The sequence below is a fragment of the Lissotriton helveticus genome, chromosome 4_1 (genome assembly GCF_964261635.1).
Source record: "Lissotriton helveticus chromosome 4_1, aLisHel1.1, whole genome shotgun sequence".
In the NCBI taxonomy this organism is placed as follows: Eukaryota; Metazoa; Chordata; class Amphibia; order Caudata; family Salamandridae; genus Lissotriton; species Lissotriton helveticus.
Genome location: NC_136063.1, coordinates 1,815,096,308 through 1,815,115,363, shown reverse-complemented (window position 1 = coordinate 1,815,115,363; position 19,056 = coordinate 1,815,096,308). Strand labels below are relative to the sequence as shown.

Here is a 19,056-nt window from a genome sequence, read left to right as displayed (position 1 = left end):
AGGCCCCGAGGACACCCGAGGGACAGGAGAGGACCCAAGGAAGGCCAGCAGGGCAGCGGCATAAGCCTCATCTGGGTCCGAGTCGCCCCGCGCCCGGAAAAGGCGGATAGGGCAGGGGCGACTCCCGGGGGTGCAAGTCCGGAGGGCTCCGAGAACTAGTGCCCCCGTCAACAGAGGGAAGTGAGGTCAAGGACCTAGGCGACAAGTGTCGCGACTTACCCTTAAAAGGGCGAATGACAACCCTGGGCCCCAGAGGGCAGCCAACGCCGCAACTGGAAACCACTGCCAGAGGGACCTGCTGGCGAAGAGGAGGCCGGAGGTCGAGACGACTGACCAGGACAGGCGAGCCGAAAAGAGCTTCATCTGGCGCTCCCGCCGGGACTTCGGCTTGAGGTGTTGGCAGGCGTCGCAATCCCTCGAGTCGTGGTGTTCGCCTAGACACCACATACAGATGAGGTGTGGGTCCGTCGCGGACAGTTGCCGCGAACAGAAGGTACAAGTTTTAAAGCCCGAAGGCATAGCACACTGTTCCAGACGCGAAGCGTCAAAAAGGGGCCCGAAAACAGGCCAGAGGAACCGCTTACTCCGGATCCGCGTTGCACATGGAAAAGAAGGAAATTGACGTCAGTGCGTCAGGAGAGACTTATATGACCTCGCTGACGTCACGTACATGGACGACGTCAGGGTGGGGTCGTGTGGCGCCGGCGCACAGAGGTACTGCTGCAAAAAAAAATCTGGATCCAGTCCGACGCCTGAGGTTATTCTAAGTTATGGAATCTGTTGCTAGATGTCTCTATCAGATTTAACATTTTAAGCATTATATTTGTAAAGATATGAGAACTCCCAGGGCCTTCACATTACATCAGATGATTCTAAGAATGGATGTGTAGTACGCAATATTAGTCTTGTCTTCAGGAGTCTGATGGTTCTTTCATTGTCCGATGGACTATCCACTTTGGGTTAAATTGGTAATTAAGTAGTTGTGTACTTAATAGGTCATACTCCAGGTAACAACACAGTTAGCAAATCAAACACTTTCTGTTCACCAAATATTGTTTTGTCAAGGTGAGACAGGACTGTTGGAGATCAGCTGCAGCTTCTTGGCGAAGGGGGGGTGGGAAGGCGGGAGAGTGAAAGTAGGCTCATGACTCAAAATGTGCACAGCAGCAATAAATCATTGTCCAGCCAAATACTCACTTTTATTAAAATACAAGAAGTATTTCATTGCTACTGCTATCCACACAGAGGAAAACTATGAAATTCACAAACAACTACACTGTCTCCCTGAGGTCAGGACTCTGGTCTTTCGTTAGATGGATGCCCTGGTCCCACTCCCTCCAGGCTTCGAGCTGTAAAGGTTACTCGCCATCCACTTTAGGCAACAACCATGGTAAGCCCCACAAGTAGTAGTCTTAAGAACACACTATGACTATTTTTAAAGTCAGCAGTGTTCCAGCGCCACAGCACTAATTAGCAGAAAGTTCCCCCGAGGTCAACTGGCCCGAAATCATTCTTCCCCGCACCTCAAAGAATCGGAGCAACCGGAATTCCTGAGCGTGTCCCTCCCACAAGTGCTGGAATAGCAGCAGTCGATTCAGGTGAGTTCGCTGCATGCATTCCAAATGGGTTGCACTCAATGGTAGGATAGTCCTCTTGTGGTGGCGATTCCGCAGTTACGAGAGTTTGTTGGCAGCTCCTCTTTGTGGGGTGTGTCTCTGGTTCCTCCCGCAATTGGTACAAAGCTCCTGGTGCAAATCCTGTCCCCGGGAAAGTGCACAGCGTCTCACAGCAGCCTCACTCCACTAAGATTGTTCTGTTTATCCCCCTCTAGCATACATGTTTACCGAATCCTCACGGTACGCGGCCTCCAGTCCAATCAGCTGTCAGAATCAGAAGCGCTTGGCAGCGGTCCCTCCTGCCATACAGGGTCTTAACCCACTACCGCAAATGGGCTGTTCCTTTACCGCAGGCAATCTGCTCAGACCGGCCCATCCTGGCATATGGGGTTGTCCCGCCGCACAGGCTCTGCCCCAATAGGCACAACAATGCACACGGTTCAATTCACAAGCCTTCCTCTGGCACACAGGCATTGAATTGCTCGCTCAGCAGCTGTCTCTACACAAAGGGAGTCCAATCGAAAGGGCTCCCCACTGAATCTTACTCCCTCCAACGCTCTCCTCTCCTTCACAGGACACACTGGTCTTGGCAAGCAGGCAAGCGCTGGTGCTCCCCGATCCAGGGCAGGTGGTCTTGGATTCCCTGGATGATGTACCCTCATCCTGCAGGGAGACTTGCAGGTCTTGTCCCCCAGTCCTGATAACAGGCAGAAGTCATGCAAGCTTTCCCTCCTCACACAGCCCATATTGCTGCGTGGAAGATTACACTTTTTGGGTTTCAAGCTTCTTATAGTACATTTTCCAGACACCGAATGTGATTTAGAGTTTGAGTCTTTGACGTTTATGTTGAAAATCTGCTTCTTTGTAAGTGCCCAATCCTCTGCACTCTTCTCCTTCTTGAAAGCAGTCTGTCACAGGAGGGGGTCTCCATAATGGATAGCCACCCAACATAGGCTAAGGGAGTGACTAGAGTTCACAGCCAGATGTCTGCCACAGTGGTATGTGTTTCAAAAGTTTAGCCCAGGGACCCAGCCCTACTCTTTATGATTCTCTTATCAGCCTCATCTCCTTCCTATGATGTGCCTAAGCTCCTTCCTTGTGACTTCTCCCTGAATCCACGCGCACATTTGAAGTGTACGGGGAAGCCTGGCTCTCCTCTCTCCTTTGTGTATCCCACCCAGCTTATAGGGATGCTGCAATACAAAATAGGCTTATTAGACATAGCTTCATGGCCAGGGAAGAAGCAGCTGAAGGTCATGTCTACCATTGGCGATACCTCCCAACTTCTTCGCAGTAGTGCAGCGCTGACTCTTATAACAATGAGGGCAAATCCCACCAGCTCCTTTCACCAGCCTATAAAAAGTTTGGCATAGAATGTGCCAATTGGGTCCCTACTTCTGGAACTTGGCCAAACGTGCAAATTTTTGGCAATCATAAATATTTCTCTCTTGGTCGGCCCTCAGTCTTATTTATACTAGTCCTATTCTCAGTTTTTAAAAGCACATTTTTACAATATCATTTAGGGGCCATACTGATCCTGGATAGGTTTCCTGCATGGCAGTAAGGCAGAGGAAATGCTAACACTTACTCGGTTTATACCTCTTGACTGATCGTAGAGGTATCCTCAAGATGGCTTTAAATGGGCTTGAGGTTTGTACTTGGAGCTATGTAGTCATTGAGTGTATGAATCTAACCAACATATTAAACTTAAGGTTTTTATCAAATTGTTATTGTTCTTAAAATGGATTGAGTGTGTATGTTCCTGCTAGAACCAGATTTGCCTCCCGATGACACGCTTAACTATCCCATTCCCTTGGGAAATATGAAGTAACAACTGTTCTGCTTCATACTTTTAACTATTTACACTGGGCTGCATGTTAAAAGACACATGCCGACAAAAGCCTCCCCACCAATCTGAAAGTATCACTATTTGTGCATGCAACTATTAGATTGGATTAAGTTGGGCCTTTGGAAACTAACTCCCCGTTTCCTTGCAACTATTTATTTTTACTTTATAGCCTGTACTTTGAACAGCACGATAAGTTCTTTACCACCTGAGGCTTGCCTAAGACAACATGACACTTCTAGCAGCACAGCACCCCCTTCTTGTTGAACATCTATTGCACTATTCTAATGCTTCAAGTTCGCACTGAACAAGAACATAATATGATATTCTAGATAGATCTGCACCACTGAGATCATACCAAAGTTTGTGCCTTCAGACCCTGCTAGCTGCTAGTTTTGAATGATCTAAATATGTGCTAGGAGCACTCGTTGCATTTAGCAGGGAGCTCACTTGCTCTAACTGGAGTCCATATAGCAGCTTGTGTTGCCAGATTAGAGTTCTCAGCTCAGAAGTATTTATATATGTGCTTAGGTGTATCCTGTTCTAAATAAGGTAACTGCTTGTTTTAATTTGTCGGATTTATGCCACGTAATGGGTTTAATTAACTACACATCGTAAATATATAAAGAATAAAAATTGTGTCCCAATCATTGTCCTTTAAATCAGAATAAAATATTCATTAATGATTATGAAGTACTGGTATACAAAACATGTAAAGTTTCATATTTAACTTTTCAATGTAGTGAGAGGAACTGGCTGATCTCTCACTCAATCTCACACCAGGTCTGATAGAAATATGGACACCTACTACAACCAGAGCAGCAAGTACACCACAGAATGTACATCAATGTTTATATAACTTTATACGTATCCTTCATGTAATATTACAAAATGTAATAAAGGATACATTGATATATTTTACACAAATCCTAGAAAGATTCAGTGGATGTATGTGGAAGACTGAACAAAGTTTGTAATGTGTAAAATGCATGAAGAACCGGAAGAAGCCATTACTGAGATTTTTATATTGTGTCCCTGATCGCATTCTAGGAGTAACCAATTTTAACATGCTCTTTCAGGATTCTCTTTTGGTTGCCTGTTTTAATTCAAATCACCCAGTTACCTAGTCACTCCTTTCACATACGAGTCTGAGTTAACTCCTCACTCTTTTCATTCAATATTAATATATTGGCATGGTCTCTGCAAATAGGAATTATAACATTTTAAGTCTTTATCACAAATTTGGTAACTGTGCTCATAGTCCCCAAGTATGCCTTGTAAAATGTATCACTGCAATCATCTCTCACCTGTGTATACAAAAAGTACACATTTTTATTCATTCACATGCACTAGTAAAATTAGGGCCAAAGATCCTCATGCTAATATAACACATTTCTTTATCATCACCTATAATTTCACTGTGCTGTGGCACCATATTAGATAGTGTGTCAAAATCCCAACAGTGAACCTATTTGTCTTATAGCGATGGAGATTCAAGCAATTATGATCTAGATTTACTATCGAAGTGAGGGAAAAAGTAAACTGTACAGTCAATCATGAAGATGGGTAGGGATACAAAGGAAAGTAGCGTATGCGTCGAATAGCTGCACATGCATAAGGCTGGTGAATAGCTGGGCAATTGTTGCGTACACAGCGCTCCAAATCCAAATTATAAAGAATTTGTTGCAAAGGTTTAAAAAGTGACACTAGGCAGTGAAGTGAAAAAAATCCTCAAAATAAAGATACTTCTCAACTGAGTAACACAAAGGAAAGTGAGTGAATATGCCCCGTCAGGAATGCACAAAGGTTCGTCTGATGTTGGACGACTACCATAGAAAGAAATGTTAGTGCCAGAATGAAAAATCGAACTGGAACTAGTTTTAAAGCAAGGCCTGCACCAGTTCGCCTTTATATGAATAGTGAAATCATAAAACCATTAGCTGTAAAATCTACTAGTTTTGGCAGGGGATAAGAAAAACAGTCATGTAGCGGTGAGTAAAAGTATAGACTTAATTTCAAGCACATAGTTCCAATTACCTTTTCTGACAAGCTGTCTTCTCCCTGAGAGCAAATGCAAGCAGAAAAAGAGAGAGAAGAGAAAGTCACTGCTAAATTGATTTACAATAATGTTGATGCTTTTGAGATCTGTTATTCATGCTTTACAAGTGTGACATCACCACTCAATAAATCAGAGGTGAGGCAAGAAATGGGTTGAATATTTAAGAGAGCATGCAAAATAATAAATAATCTGCAGAAAATATATAAAGATAAAAAAGACATAACAGCCATTTAGACAATAAGGAAAAAGATCAATTTTAAGTGCTTACTCTTACAATGTGTTTGGTTATATGATAAAAAGATTGATAGTAAGCAAAGCGTTTGTACAACAATCAACTGTTTGGCGATAAGGTAGCCTGTGAAGCAACAACAAATTAAAAAAATGTGTGAAGCTGAGCTTTCACTGTTTCTTTTGTAGAAGATAATCTTTTGGGATACATGTCCTCAAAACGTTTACTATTTAAAATGAAAGTTGTTCCAAAGAATGCTTCCAAACCTACATGTATGCATACACCTAGTATACCATTCACTTCGTCCTTCCTTACATTTCCTGGCCATTGACACCAAACAAATCCGGAAAAGTGCTTTAGTTGTGTTCCTCACAAGCAACTCTTATGCCAAAACAGACTACAACTACAACAATTCAAGTGAATTCATTTCCAAGGTGAGGAACAACTAAGTCACACTCAAGTGCTACACAAAACTAAAAACAAAAATAAAATCTATTAATAAGTTTCTGGTGCACATTCAGTGAAGAATTGTAGACTTAACTCAATTCACAGACAGCTAATAAATACTGCATGGAAATAACTGTTGTTTATTGCTATCATGAGAGCGATTTAAATTCACAATCTACTGCACAATTTTCTAAACAGTGAAGACTACTGGTGGATTATAAACAAGTCTTTGACTTCATAAGACTTAAAAAACAAGCAATACTGACCACTAGTAGATCTGGTACTTTGGGAACATTTGTTTTGAACCTTAAATCCTTCAGATATGGGAACAGCCGTTATGCCTTAGGACTCAGTGGGTTTAACTGCTAACTAGATTTGAACTTAGAAAGGCAGAATCCTTTAGACACTGCCTTTTCCTAAAACGTTTTTGGGTTCTTCTGTAAAGCGGATTTTGGTCTACTACCGTAAAGGTACCACCCTGTGCAAACATTTTACCGCTATATATCTTGTCAACACTGATTCTAAAATGTATGAAAACATTACGATTAGAAACCATTATCCCTCAACTTATTAAATACTAACAGACAGGTTTTATAAAGGGAAGATTATCCTCAGATAATGTTAGTGTTTATTTAGATATCGGGTATTGAAACCTAAAACTGCTTATGCCGCACTCATTTTGGACGCAGGGAAAGATTTTGATAATTTGAGTTGGACGTATATGTTTAAAACCTTTAAATGGCTTACAACCGGGTACATTTAATACAATAATATGTATAAACTTTAGTCTAACCACAAGGCTGTTTTGTGTACAAATAGCAGCAGTGCATCTCATTTTGTTTAACTTACAAAAAGGTACCAGACAAGTGTGTATCCTTTAACCCTTACTTTTTGTTTTGGTAGTCCAACCCTTTTTGGCCAAGGTAAATCAGAATGTCTCCAATACAGGTTTTTGATACACAGATGAACTAATAAAAAACTTGCAGATATGTTTTGCTTTAGGTTAATAATCCAAGACATTCCTTAACCTGTTATTTTCAAGAAGTCGAGTGGTTTTCCAAAATATCAAATTGTAAATTGAATAAGGACAAATCAAATTATCTTAAATGAATTCAGCATGAAAGATGTGTGACAATGTTGGCTTATTAGGGAGTAGGGATATTGTAAATAACTTGGTTTATGGTTCACTAACATTAAAGACATGGTTAAAGAAAGTTTAGATTTAACTAAAATGCATTTATTAACATTTGCCCACCATATTGTTTTTATCATGGCATGGTAGAGTTTGTGATTGAGGTTATTTATGATTTCATCCACAGTGACCCCCGAAGAAGGGCGTTGAGCCCGAAATGCATTGGGTATTTTTTATGGAATAAACACTGCCTGATATTGAACTTATGCATCAGTCCTGCTCATTCAAAAGGTCCGGATAGACATAGTTTGAACAGTAAAAAAATCGGAAATGGCATACATACTCTGCGTGTGGACTCGAATTAAAGTTGGTGAATAAGATTACTATAAGTTTCGAATACTATGGAGTACGTGGATAAATGTTGATTTTGGTGAACAAACAAACCAAAAATTGCTTAAAAAGCACATTCAGCAGTGCGATTGTTTGGGGCGAGACGCAGCCCCACTACAGTGATGGTAGAGTAGGTCTCATTAAGATGATATTTCTATATTATATATACAATATCTATCTCTTATGATGGCTGTACATGTTATAGAGGAGGTTGGAGTTTATAAGAACTGAATTTGGTCATAAGGTATTTCAGTAGCGACTTATCTGGTAGAGACGATCAATTACTGAGGTGTCAGACTGGATCCGCAAAATCTTGAGCAGCAACTGAGTGCCGGTAAGGTCATTGATCAGCTCCGCATTGGATGTAACATGAGCAATGCCTCCGTGACTAATTCCGCGCCAGAAGTAGGGAGCCATGCCTGAACATAGTCATTGTCATAGTCATTAGCACTCTAGTCATTGGACTAGAGTGCCAAAACTAAGGGCCTACAGAAACCTTGGAGATAAGCATACTGGATCGCAGAGCGGGAGGATTGGTAAGGAACCTTACAGCTAAAAAGAGTATCTACTAGACAACGCATTATCCAAGATAAGCAACTTGTTGATCTAATAAAGACTTCTAGCCGCAGACTCCTTACCTTAGAATAGATACCCACAGAAGTGAGTCTACAAACTGTCTCAGACCAAGAAGTACTGAGGACCGAACTTGTAAAGTGCCCATCCCCTTGGACAGGACCTTCAAGTAGTTTTAGGTAAACATGTGCAGGGATGCCCAGGTAGCAGCCTGACAGATGTCCAAGTCTGGAACTCCGCGAAGGAATGCAATGGGTGCAGGTCCCATTGGGCATGATGACGGGCGAGTGGTGGATATATGCTGGAAACCCTATAAAAACATGGCACAATGAGTGACTTAAACAAGGAGGCTTGATAGTGCAACAGCAAAAAAGCCACAATGGTCGACAGTTACCCCTGAATTGTGCTCAGTGCTAGGCCTTACCGGGTTAGGGACAGTACAAAACAGCAATGCTTTAGGCAAGGAGCCAGAAAGAGTGTCAACATGTTTATCGATGCACCAAGCCACAAACTAATCTCAACAGCAGACATATATTGTCTTTATCGATGGACGCCCCAAGATGTCCTCACAGACTTTGGGAGGGAGATCGAAGATTCTCAACTTCCGATGTAAAATTTCCGTGCATGTTTAGGTACATACTCCATGCCCTGTTTCTGCAACAGAAGATCCTCTCAGAGGTGAAGCCTGATTGGAGGACAGATGCTCATGCTCAGGAGTTTGGGCCACCACACTATCTGCACCAAATACAGAGCCACTAAGATGACTGGAGTCCAATCTGTCCTGATCTTCAGAACTCGTTCAGGATTGGTATCAGAGGGAACACGTACAACAGTCCTGAGATCCAGCTAAATCAGCTTTGGAACATTTAACACACATACGTGCTGACATTGCATGTTCTTGACAGAAGCAAATAGGGCTTACTAAGGCTCTCCCCAGACCCAGAAGAGACCTTGAACCACCTATGGATGTAGACACCATTCGCGAGACATCACCAGTGGAGCTCGTCCATTCTGCTGTTAAGGTATCCTGAAAATGTTCTGATGTATCAGCATGTCCAGAGGCATAGGGCCTCTACCCGCCCTGTTTGTTACAGTACCACAGGGTGGTAATATTGTTCATGAACGCCTGAACTAACTTCCCCTTGATGAGAATGAAGGCTTTCACAGCAAAGCCAAGCCCTTCTAGCTCAGAGAGGTTGATGTGCAGCTGAGACTCCACCGTAGTCCGGAGTGCTTTAATCTCCAGCTATCCCTGATAGCTGCTGCAACTCAGAAGTGACACATCTGTCACCACAGCTTGTTCTCGATGGGGAAGAGAGAGGGGTCTGCCTCTGATCTAGTCACAGTTTGTAAGGAATTGTGATGGGTTCAGCACCAGAACAAGTGCAACAAGATTGCTCCAGATCCAGAAACAGATCCCAACAGACACAGAGGGCAGACCAGCAGTCAGAAATCCAGTTGGGATACCTCCAGGAATGGCGAGTCTTGAAGGTGCTCCAGAGAGGTCCAGTCGTCCAAAGATGAGAAATATGGCCTTACATAATTCCTTTAGTTGGGATGGGGTTGCACAGACTCCAGGAAACTTGAGGTGTGAATCAGACCCAGATTCAAGTTCTGCCTGGAAGACGAGGTAGGGCACCATGACTTTTAGCATCATTCCAACACCTCTTCCAAAGATTTGTACCAGCAAGGGAAAGTCGAAGAGACTTGCAAATTCTTGGATTGTCGGGCAATCTTAACAGGTGTTAGAGTCCTAGTCCAGCTCCAGGCACCATAAACAAACCAAGTGGGGGTCTGTCACTTCCCAGAAAACACTATGAGCAAAGCCAAATAAATAAATAAATAAATAAATAAATAAATAAAAACATTAACAAATAGTGAAAAAGGTAGCCAAATGGTAGGACTATGGTAGCTCTCCAGATCCGCGCTGCAGGCACGGTAAGAAGGAACTGATGATACTGCACTGGTGTGATGCCTTTTTAGGCACTGGCACGTCACTTTCAGCGGTTGGCCAATGCAGACCCAATCAGTGCCTCCTACCACCACACAGAGGCACTGCTCAAGACTTTTTGGATATTTAAGTTCTCAGAACATTTTGCGAGAATACAAGTAATGTAGCAGAGGGAATGATGCGGAAACCTTGCACTTTCTTTCAACAAAGGCACTCATTCATGGGGGTGATAAGAATTCCTTAAATATATTAAGATCAACTCAGTAACTGAGATTAAGGCGTTTTTCTAGTTAGCAAGTGCCAATACTTTAAGAACACCTGCCATTGTTCCTAATGGCATCACATGAACTTTCATTTAATGCAAAGAATGTTTAATAATGCTCACAGAGAGAAGACAACAGCAAATTAGAGTAACTGCCCCTAGGCAATGGATATGTTTGAGTAATATCAATAGAGGCATCTGTTACTAAAAAACATACACTCCTTGATGTTTGACAAAGACTGCCTTTGCAAGAAATAAACAAAAAGAAAAGGGGGCGGGCACAAAACAAGAAAGTTGACATATTTGGTCCGATTGTGGAAAAAATCTTTAAGACTTCCTTTGCTTTTAAGCATTCAAGGGTCAACAGGTCTTACATAGATTATATTAAGAACACTCCAGAGACTCTAGCATACAGTTTACGGTTTACTCTCACCCATTGTATTACCCAGAACGGTATGTTGATTACCATCCAACATTGAGTTCCAAAGAATTCTTGTAGTATAACCTATACACATACATTCTATTTAAGATCCTCATAAAAACATGTCAAAAGGCTAAACTGCAAAAGCTAGTGAATAAACAATGTGACCCCCTTGGAATGTTTGCCGGAGACTAAGGGCTATTGTAGACATCTGAAACAAGTGGTCTAGCAAGTGATTATGAGACCAAATTACAGATATGTTTTCAAGACAATTAAATGAGTAGCCATGGTCCAAGATTAAAAGGCGTGTTATAGTGAACTCACAATTTAAATTCCATTATTTTATACTACAGGTTTTTAAAGCTACAAACTCTGGATACACATTTAGTTGGCCTAAAATAATTATTTTTATAATTACTTGGATGGATCATTTATTGTTAACATGTTTTAACTGAATAACGTAATAGGCATTCCATGTTTTAAATAAATATCTGTTATGAGGAAGATGGAGCTTTCTGACACTAGTGTGCATTTAAATAGAGAAAATCAATGCCTTTCTTAGATATATTTTAGCTCTATTGTACTATTACTCTAGCATTTACATATGGAATGATCACAATACTAGGTGGTCAGATTCTCTCCAAACGGCTAAGTAGTAATTTAAGCAAGGTTATGCGCGTCTTAACTACTGATAATGAAAAAGGCCCAACAAGAGAGGAGGATTGCAAATACTGGGATTCCATTAAACTTACAAAAAGAGCAAACCATGCCAAACACAGAAAAACAAGGGCAAAATCAAGTAGATGCCTCAACTCAGAGTGTGACTAGTTTAGTCAGATACATGCTAGAGGATACTAAGCTGGGAAACCGTAGAGGAGTGGTACCACCAGAATACAGTAGTTGCATTTTAAAATGTAACATGTCTATTTGGCTTTGCAAAACAATCAATTCCTGGACTGTAGATAGTCTCAAAATACTTAGATACATTTTCTTACCAAGTCTATCAGTTTTGTTATTGGAACTTCTCGGATAGGTCTCTTCATTCGGCAAAGAGCTTCCAATGATGTTCCAAAGCAGCTTGGAAGGTAATTTCCAGTGATTGTGAGGAAATAATCCTTGCCTCTGTCCAGGTGAAGAACTAGAATATCTTCAATGTTATCCTCCCCAGAGTTGAGGATTGCAAGAGAATCTTTACTTACATACACATCTAGGGAGATCTCGACTGTTTCATCTAGAAAAGTGAGACAGTAAACATAAATAAACACATTAATATAAATGGAAGCTGAGACTTGAGAAAGGAGTGCCAACAACCACAGACATTGCAACTGGATGCTGACGGCTTTGTTAAGGATTCGAATATTTTAGAATATGTAACGATATAACCAAATAATTTTTTTCAGTTCTGTGAATAAAAAAGTAACTGCAGACCTGGAAATCCTGGAAGGAATTACTTTAATTTGCCCTGAAATCCCTAGTTATTCTATTTCTTGAATGCAAACCGGGCTTGTTTGACTGTATTGTCCCTTCTTTTGCTCATGGCAAACAAAATTATTCACTTTTTACCTTCGCACATCAGGCACTTTGATCCCGCTAGCTCATGGGTTTTTAAAAACCATGTCAATTTTGTGAGTATGCAAAAAACACTCAACTGCCATGAGTATATTTTGTATTTGTAAACCGGCCTAAGAAAAGACCACAGACTCCAGAAATAGATTCTGTTACTAAGGTATCATTTGGTCATAAGATATACATGAAAAATAAAAAAAAACTTCATAGGTTTAAGCGGGTGAAATGCAAAGATACTGAAAAAATCTATACAACAAGTGCATTATAGAAAGTGCAAGGGAAAAATCTAAAAGGTTAAATTTCATGACTATTCTATAGTATCTCTATTTGTTGTACTCATGCACAAAATATTTTCCATCCAATACACTCCTTTGTATGCAGCTCTCTGTTTATTGCCACTCTATAAATTTAATTCTGCAGAGGTGTCTAATGTGTCGTTGTGTGGTCTATGCCATTTCATGATGTATTCCTATACAACCCTTGTCTGAGCAGCCACACTATCTTACAGTAGGACACAAGATTAGTCTTGCATGCAGTTTCAATAACCTCACCTTTATAGGAGGAAGATTCCAAACACATCTAGGAGAACTTCGGACTTTGGTAAACACAATAGGCCCACCCTGCCTTTCATTTTCTGTGCTGCACACCAAGCAAATATGGGATAACTCATTCTATGCATAACTGGCAATACTCTTAGTTGTGAATAAAGTCTTAAATAGTGACGGTTAGCCGTTGCTGAGGAAAGGGAGCTGTTCTTGTATTTACACTGGTTATGCAATGCTTGCTGGGTGGAATTATATTCCTTCCCTTCCAAACTTTGAGAGGCAGAGACTGATGTCCTACTATGCCTGGAGAATATGAACAAAACATTAGGTAGCGGGGTCTGTGAAGATATAGTGTGGAGGTTTGGTGGGGGATTCAAAAAACAGAAAACAGAGACACCAAGGAAACAGTTGCACTCCTTTGGAGTGCCAAAAAGCTTCTTAAAAAACAGAAGCTGGAGTAGGTTGTGAAAGGATACAACTTACCCAGAAAGAACTCAGTTAGACCAAAATGCTCTGTGGTGGACAAAAGACTACGGAAAAAAGCCATCAAATCAAAAGTAGACACTTGGCATAAGTAACAAAGCCATCCTATCATTAGCAAGGGGCTGCCTCAAATCCCACTCCAAATATATGTAACAAACTGGAAAGAAAATGATAGACAGCTAAAGCGGTCTGTTGGCAAGATATGAAAGAAAGGGGATGTCAATTTGTGATGACTTAGAACCCTGTCTTATTCATATTGTTTGTTGCGGTTTTTCTTGCACAGAATCACATATATCTTTTCTTCTGCCCTGCATTAGAAGACTTTGCTTCCTTGGTTGCCAAAAAGCTTTACAAATCTGCTTTAATTCTACAGACTTCCACTATCTGTGCAGCTTTGTAACGTTTACGCAAAACGGTTTATACAAGAATGATTGGTAATTTAGGTGTTCACAACAATATTTCTCTTACACTCTTTTGGCACTGAATGAAGGCCAGGGTTTAATGATTTTTATTTTATTTCGTAGAATGTATTCAATCACTTTATAAGTGATACTAAATGTAGTATACTGTGAAGTTCATTTCAGAATCTCTATATTTGATGAGCAAATGTAATCTTTGTATGATATGTATGACTTGGAAATAGTATTAGTAGACTTGAGGGATATGGATTATCCATTTGCAGGGCACTTGGTATCCCTGAAGTGTTATATAGGTAGGGCACCTCTGATATTGAAGCAGAGAGTATTGAGGATGTAGTATTTTTTTTAAACAGTTGTGGAGTATAGGGCCTTTTCTTTTAATGGAATCACAGGGGTAGGACAAACTGTCTTGAAGGTTACTCTTGCATTTATGTAAAGTGAGAGGCGCTCATGGGATGGCAGTTTCTAGTTCAGGGATTCTACTGCCACTTGTCTTGTAAGGTAGACAACTTAGAAGTGGCATATTGTGTATTTCTGGAGATTAAAGTAGTGTAAGTCAAAACAACCGAAGTCAGGAGTATGGAAGTTCCAACCTCTATTAACTTTGCAGTCCTGAAAAAAGAAACAGATGGGTGACAGAGAATAAGGAGGAAAAAGTCAAAATCTGTACAGAGTCAAGGTTAAGCCTCCAGGCTTTTGTTTTTGTAGGTGTTGTGACAAGTTATTCTAGGTTGCATGGTGCAGTGAGGCTGTTAAAAGTGTTGGTGTTGCCGGTTCATTTAATGAAAAGTAGTGAAGCTAAGGAGACCCAGAGTCTGAAGAAGCTCATGGTCACTCACATTTCAGAAAAGCTTAGAAAGGTTTCAAGGAGTGGGGTAATGCTTTAAATTGTTAACAATGCATAGGCAGAGCTGTGCCTCATCTCTATATGAGTTTTATAGCAAGCCATGGTTGCCAATGCTTTTCAGAGCAGATGTGGAGGAGTGCTGGTGGCAAGGGCAATTCTTGCACGCCTCTGCATCTAATTTCGATGGTGTACAATAGGAGTTTAGGTCTATAAACATGTGAACCATAAAAGAGGCAAACCAAGAAAGAGCAGTTTACCATTCTGATTACCAGAACAGCAGAACAAAGTCCTGAGATCTGATCTGTTGAGCTTTACTAGGATAACATAATCTCCTTCAATTGTTGCCGTTCCAGACTTTCAGTGGGCAGTTTCCAATCCTTAGCCATGACCGATTTCACACTGTAGTAGGTTGAGATGTGTTGATATGGTGGGGACGTTTTCAACAGGTTTAAAGTTGCTGATGATTTTTTGCACCTTCATTTTACCTTTTATTTTTTTTAAAGGTATTTTTTTTGTGGCTGCCCATGATGCTTCATCAACAAGTAGTTTTGCAGACGTGCTCACAAATTACAGATGTACAATACAATGACATTATTGAATCAAATTAATGTGATTAGTATCTCGCATGTAGAAGTAAGACAAGAAAATATTCTAGTCATTAAGTTTCACATTTTGAGATTAGTAGAAATGAAAACACCAATTGTTTTGAATGTCATTTATCCACTAAAACAACCAGTTAAATCGGTCATGTTTTTTCTTTCCATATTCCATCAAATCATAGTCTAGGATTGCTCTTCTATCAGACTTGAAGCCAGACAAATGATGCAAGCACACCAAAGTCCTCATTTCAGATTGTTCATGCTTCAGCAACTTCCATCATTTAGTAACAAACCAACTTCTATATATGAACATCTACATTGTTGGTGCTCAAATAGCTTCACTGACGACATATGAGGTCGAGTATAGCAATAAAAACGTATTATATTCTTCAGTTATTTATCCTTACAAGTTTTTTTGTCACTACAGCTACCAGCATTTCCACAATAGTTTTCACTCGCTCACTAGTTTGAACATCCCCACGTATTTCCTTCTGCTGCAAGGAGCACCCCGCTACACCTTGATCAACAACTCTGCTAAACAAGAACACTTAACAAAATAAATGAAGTCTCACTCAAGGGAAGAATAAGCATTAGTAAAGCTACAGAAAATGAGAACGTTTTATTTTAGGATTTATTTTTTTCAACGTTTTCCCACAGAGCTGCCAGGTGGCTTGCCTTCAGATATTAAAAGTAGCAGGATTGTTGCAATGGTAAAGTAATCATCGGGTATGTGGAAGATGAATGCCAATTTTATTCAGTGGGTGAATACTGCAACAACACTCGGGTGGGAGTTCTGACAAAAGCATTTGATTGTCAGATTCTACAGAAAAGAAAACTACCCTCTTATAAGTTTGAGTTTTGACATCACAGCTGTATCAGAGGTATAGTCTCTCACAAACCGTGAACATTCTGGGTCCGCTCTTTTCACCTTTTGGCATTTTTTACTATCTCATTTTAGCTGCTGGATTAAGACTTTGTGATTCACATCTTGGCTCAGCTCACAGGAGTTACTTCTCTCCTTCCACCTTCAATGGGATGTTTAAATTTAACTCCATGGGGAACTATTTTACAACTATATGCCATGTTCAATGCTGCCCCTTCCATTTCCCATCTTGTGCCCAATCGCACCGGCTCAGTCCTTCTGGTTCTCTTCACTCTTTCCCATGTATCGCTTTTTCCCTTTCACCCACAAGTCTCCCCCTCTTGGCTCCTACCTCCCACTTCTTCCCTTTCCACCGACTATCCTCCTTCTTCCCACCCACCTACTTACCCTTCACTTCAGGCAGCTTCTCATCACAGCTGCCGTGCCTTGCCTACCAACACAACTATCTGTATAAGAAAGGGTCCCTTGCTTTCGATACAGACCTCTTTTTTTAATGATGTTAAAGATCAGGTGGCAAGGGAGCCTTTATTATAGTTCTTCTTTCTTACCACATTATACAAACTAAAGGATGACTATAATGAAGGCCCCTCTTGCCTTCCATCATTTCTAAAGAAACAGAAATAAAATGAAAAAAAGACAAAGAAAAACTTTATTCTAGAGAACCTTTTATTTCTTAAATTTGTTTTGCTTTAATGTGCTTTGCCTTTTGTTAAAGCACATTAACATCGGACCTACTGGCTTTGCCAAGGCTCATATTTTGTAGCATTCGTTTATCAAAAGATTTTGTCAGTGTTAGCTCTCCAGTCCTAACGAGCCACTAGTGCACCTGATTTCAGATGTAAAATAGAGCCTCATGCATTCCAACAAAGCTAATAGAAAACAGTGTGTGGTGATGGTCATCAATCAAGACACGACACTGTGGTATTTTCCATGAAGTATTTATTCCTGTTAAAGTCACAGGAGAAAGGCAACGACCCCAGCCACAGCAGCCGCCACAACCGGTGACAGCTTCCTTCTGTCCCCACGGCGCCCGCCTTGGAACACTGGTCGCGGCAACATTCTAAGTGATGTCACCGCGAGCAGTTCCATTACACGCGGAGCTGCCGAGGGGGGGGGGGGGAAGGAGTGGAAGATACCACACATCCCCCTTCTCTACGGACTGAGGCATAGAAACGTTTATCAGAAAAAGAATGTACAACAGTTTTACATCATCACATACTGCTCCCATCGTCTGGGTGGTCTGGTCGCTCTCCCGCTTGTCCTACCAACCGGTTGAGGGACCGCCCTCTGTTCCCTGGGAGAGGGACCCGTGCTCCCCACAGAGTTGCCCTCACCCCCACTTTCACTGCGGGAATCTTGCCCAGGGGGTGATATCTCACTACTCGACCCAGGTTCCAGATCTTCCCTTCCTGGGTTTTTACGGCATTCCTGAACAACTTTGTAATCTTAGTGAGCCTGCTGAATCCAGACCAACTCGCCCTACCAGTGAGTGTCCTGATCTTAATATCATCCCCTACATTGAACCCAGCCTCCTGCGTAGAGTGTAGCCTGTCGAACCTTTCTTTCCTCTCAACCATTGCTTCCCTCTGTCTCTCTAACCCCTTAGCTTCCTTGGAGTGATCAGACCATCCCTTGTGCCAACTCATCCAGCCCGGCGACAGTTTGGTGTTGGGTATTCTTGCTCGGAGCAACTCAAATGGGGTGACTCCCGTCGTTTGGTGCGGAGTGAACCTGTACGCTTCTATCCGCCTCCATACTTCTTACTTCCAGTTCAAACCGCTGGTCCTGGCCAACTGAATGCTTTCTTTGAGAGTCTTATTGAAACGTTCGACCATGCCATTGGTCTCAGGGTGATACAGAGCGCAGCGTTTGTGTGTGATGCCCCTCTCCTCAAGGAAGTCTTCCATCTCTTTCGAGCACAGTTGCACTCCATTGTCTGTGAGTAGACTGCTGGGTAATCCCTCTCTAATGAATAAACCTTGAAGGAACTCAATGACGGTCGTCGTCGTGACTTCACTAACCAACTTCACTTCCGGCCACCTGGAGTACAGATCCATGAGCACCAGAATGTATGGTGTGCGCACTTCTCCTGTCAGTGGGCCGATTATGTCCACCGCCAACTCTTCCCAAGGTCCTGATGGCCTGCACACCATTGGGGGCGTACGTTGTCTCAAGACTTTGTCGCTGATGCTGCACGGGATACAGTCTCTCACTTTCCTTTCGATGGTAATGTCCATGTTCGGCCACCAGTAGTCCTCTCTCAGTCTTTGCTTGGTCTTTGTGATGCCCAGGTGGCCATCGTGAGCCAAATCCACCAAGGCCTTCTCTCACTGCCGCGGGAGGTACCAACCTAGTTCCTCTGAAGAGACATTCGTCGACTACGGCCAGCTCATCTTTGACCATCCAGAATGACCAGAGAGCTTCGTCCCGTTTATTCTCGGTTTTCCATCTGTTTCGTACTCTTTTGCACACCTCATCTAGGACTCCGTCATTCTTTAGTGCACCTTTCCATGTTTCTTCACCTATAGCTCTCTGAATTGTGCACACATTTTCCTTTTGATGTTCTTCAATTTCGTCTTCCACCTCGTCTTGCGTTTCGTTCACATCAGTAACATCCACCAACCGCGACAAGCAATCTGCTGCACAGTTGCGAGTCCCAGGGACATACTCCACGCAGAATGTGTATTCTTGAAGACCTACAACCCAACGTCTGATCCTGCTCGAGATTGCATCCAGACCCTTTTTACCATAAACTTCGACCAATGGCTTGTGATCTGTGCGAAGGGTG

General features: G+C 41.8%; 1 protein-coding gene across 5 annotated transcripts in view; it reads right to left on the bottom strand.

Moving 5' to 3' along the window:
• OCRL (OCRL inositol polyphosphate-5-phosphatase) overlaps positions 1-19,056 on the bottom strand; it is a 475,965-nt gene that overhangs the window by 172,354 nt on the left and 284,555 nt on the right. For 2 of the 5 annotated variants that reach the window (XM_078688432.1, XM_078688433.1), the window contains exons 18-19: positions 11,922-12,157; positions 5,500-5,523 (exon numbers count right to left, since the gene is read on the bottom strand). In XM_078688432.1, coding sequence (XP_078544558.1) covers positions 5,500-5,523; positions 11,922-12,157 — 260 coding nt within the window. Of the gene's footprint in view, positions 1-5,499; positions 5,524-11,911; positions 12,158-19,056 lie in introns of all 5 variants that reach the window. The other 3 variants (XM_078688434.1, XM_078688437.1, XR_013610641.1) reach the window with 2 other exon arrangements.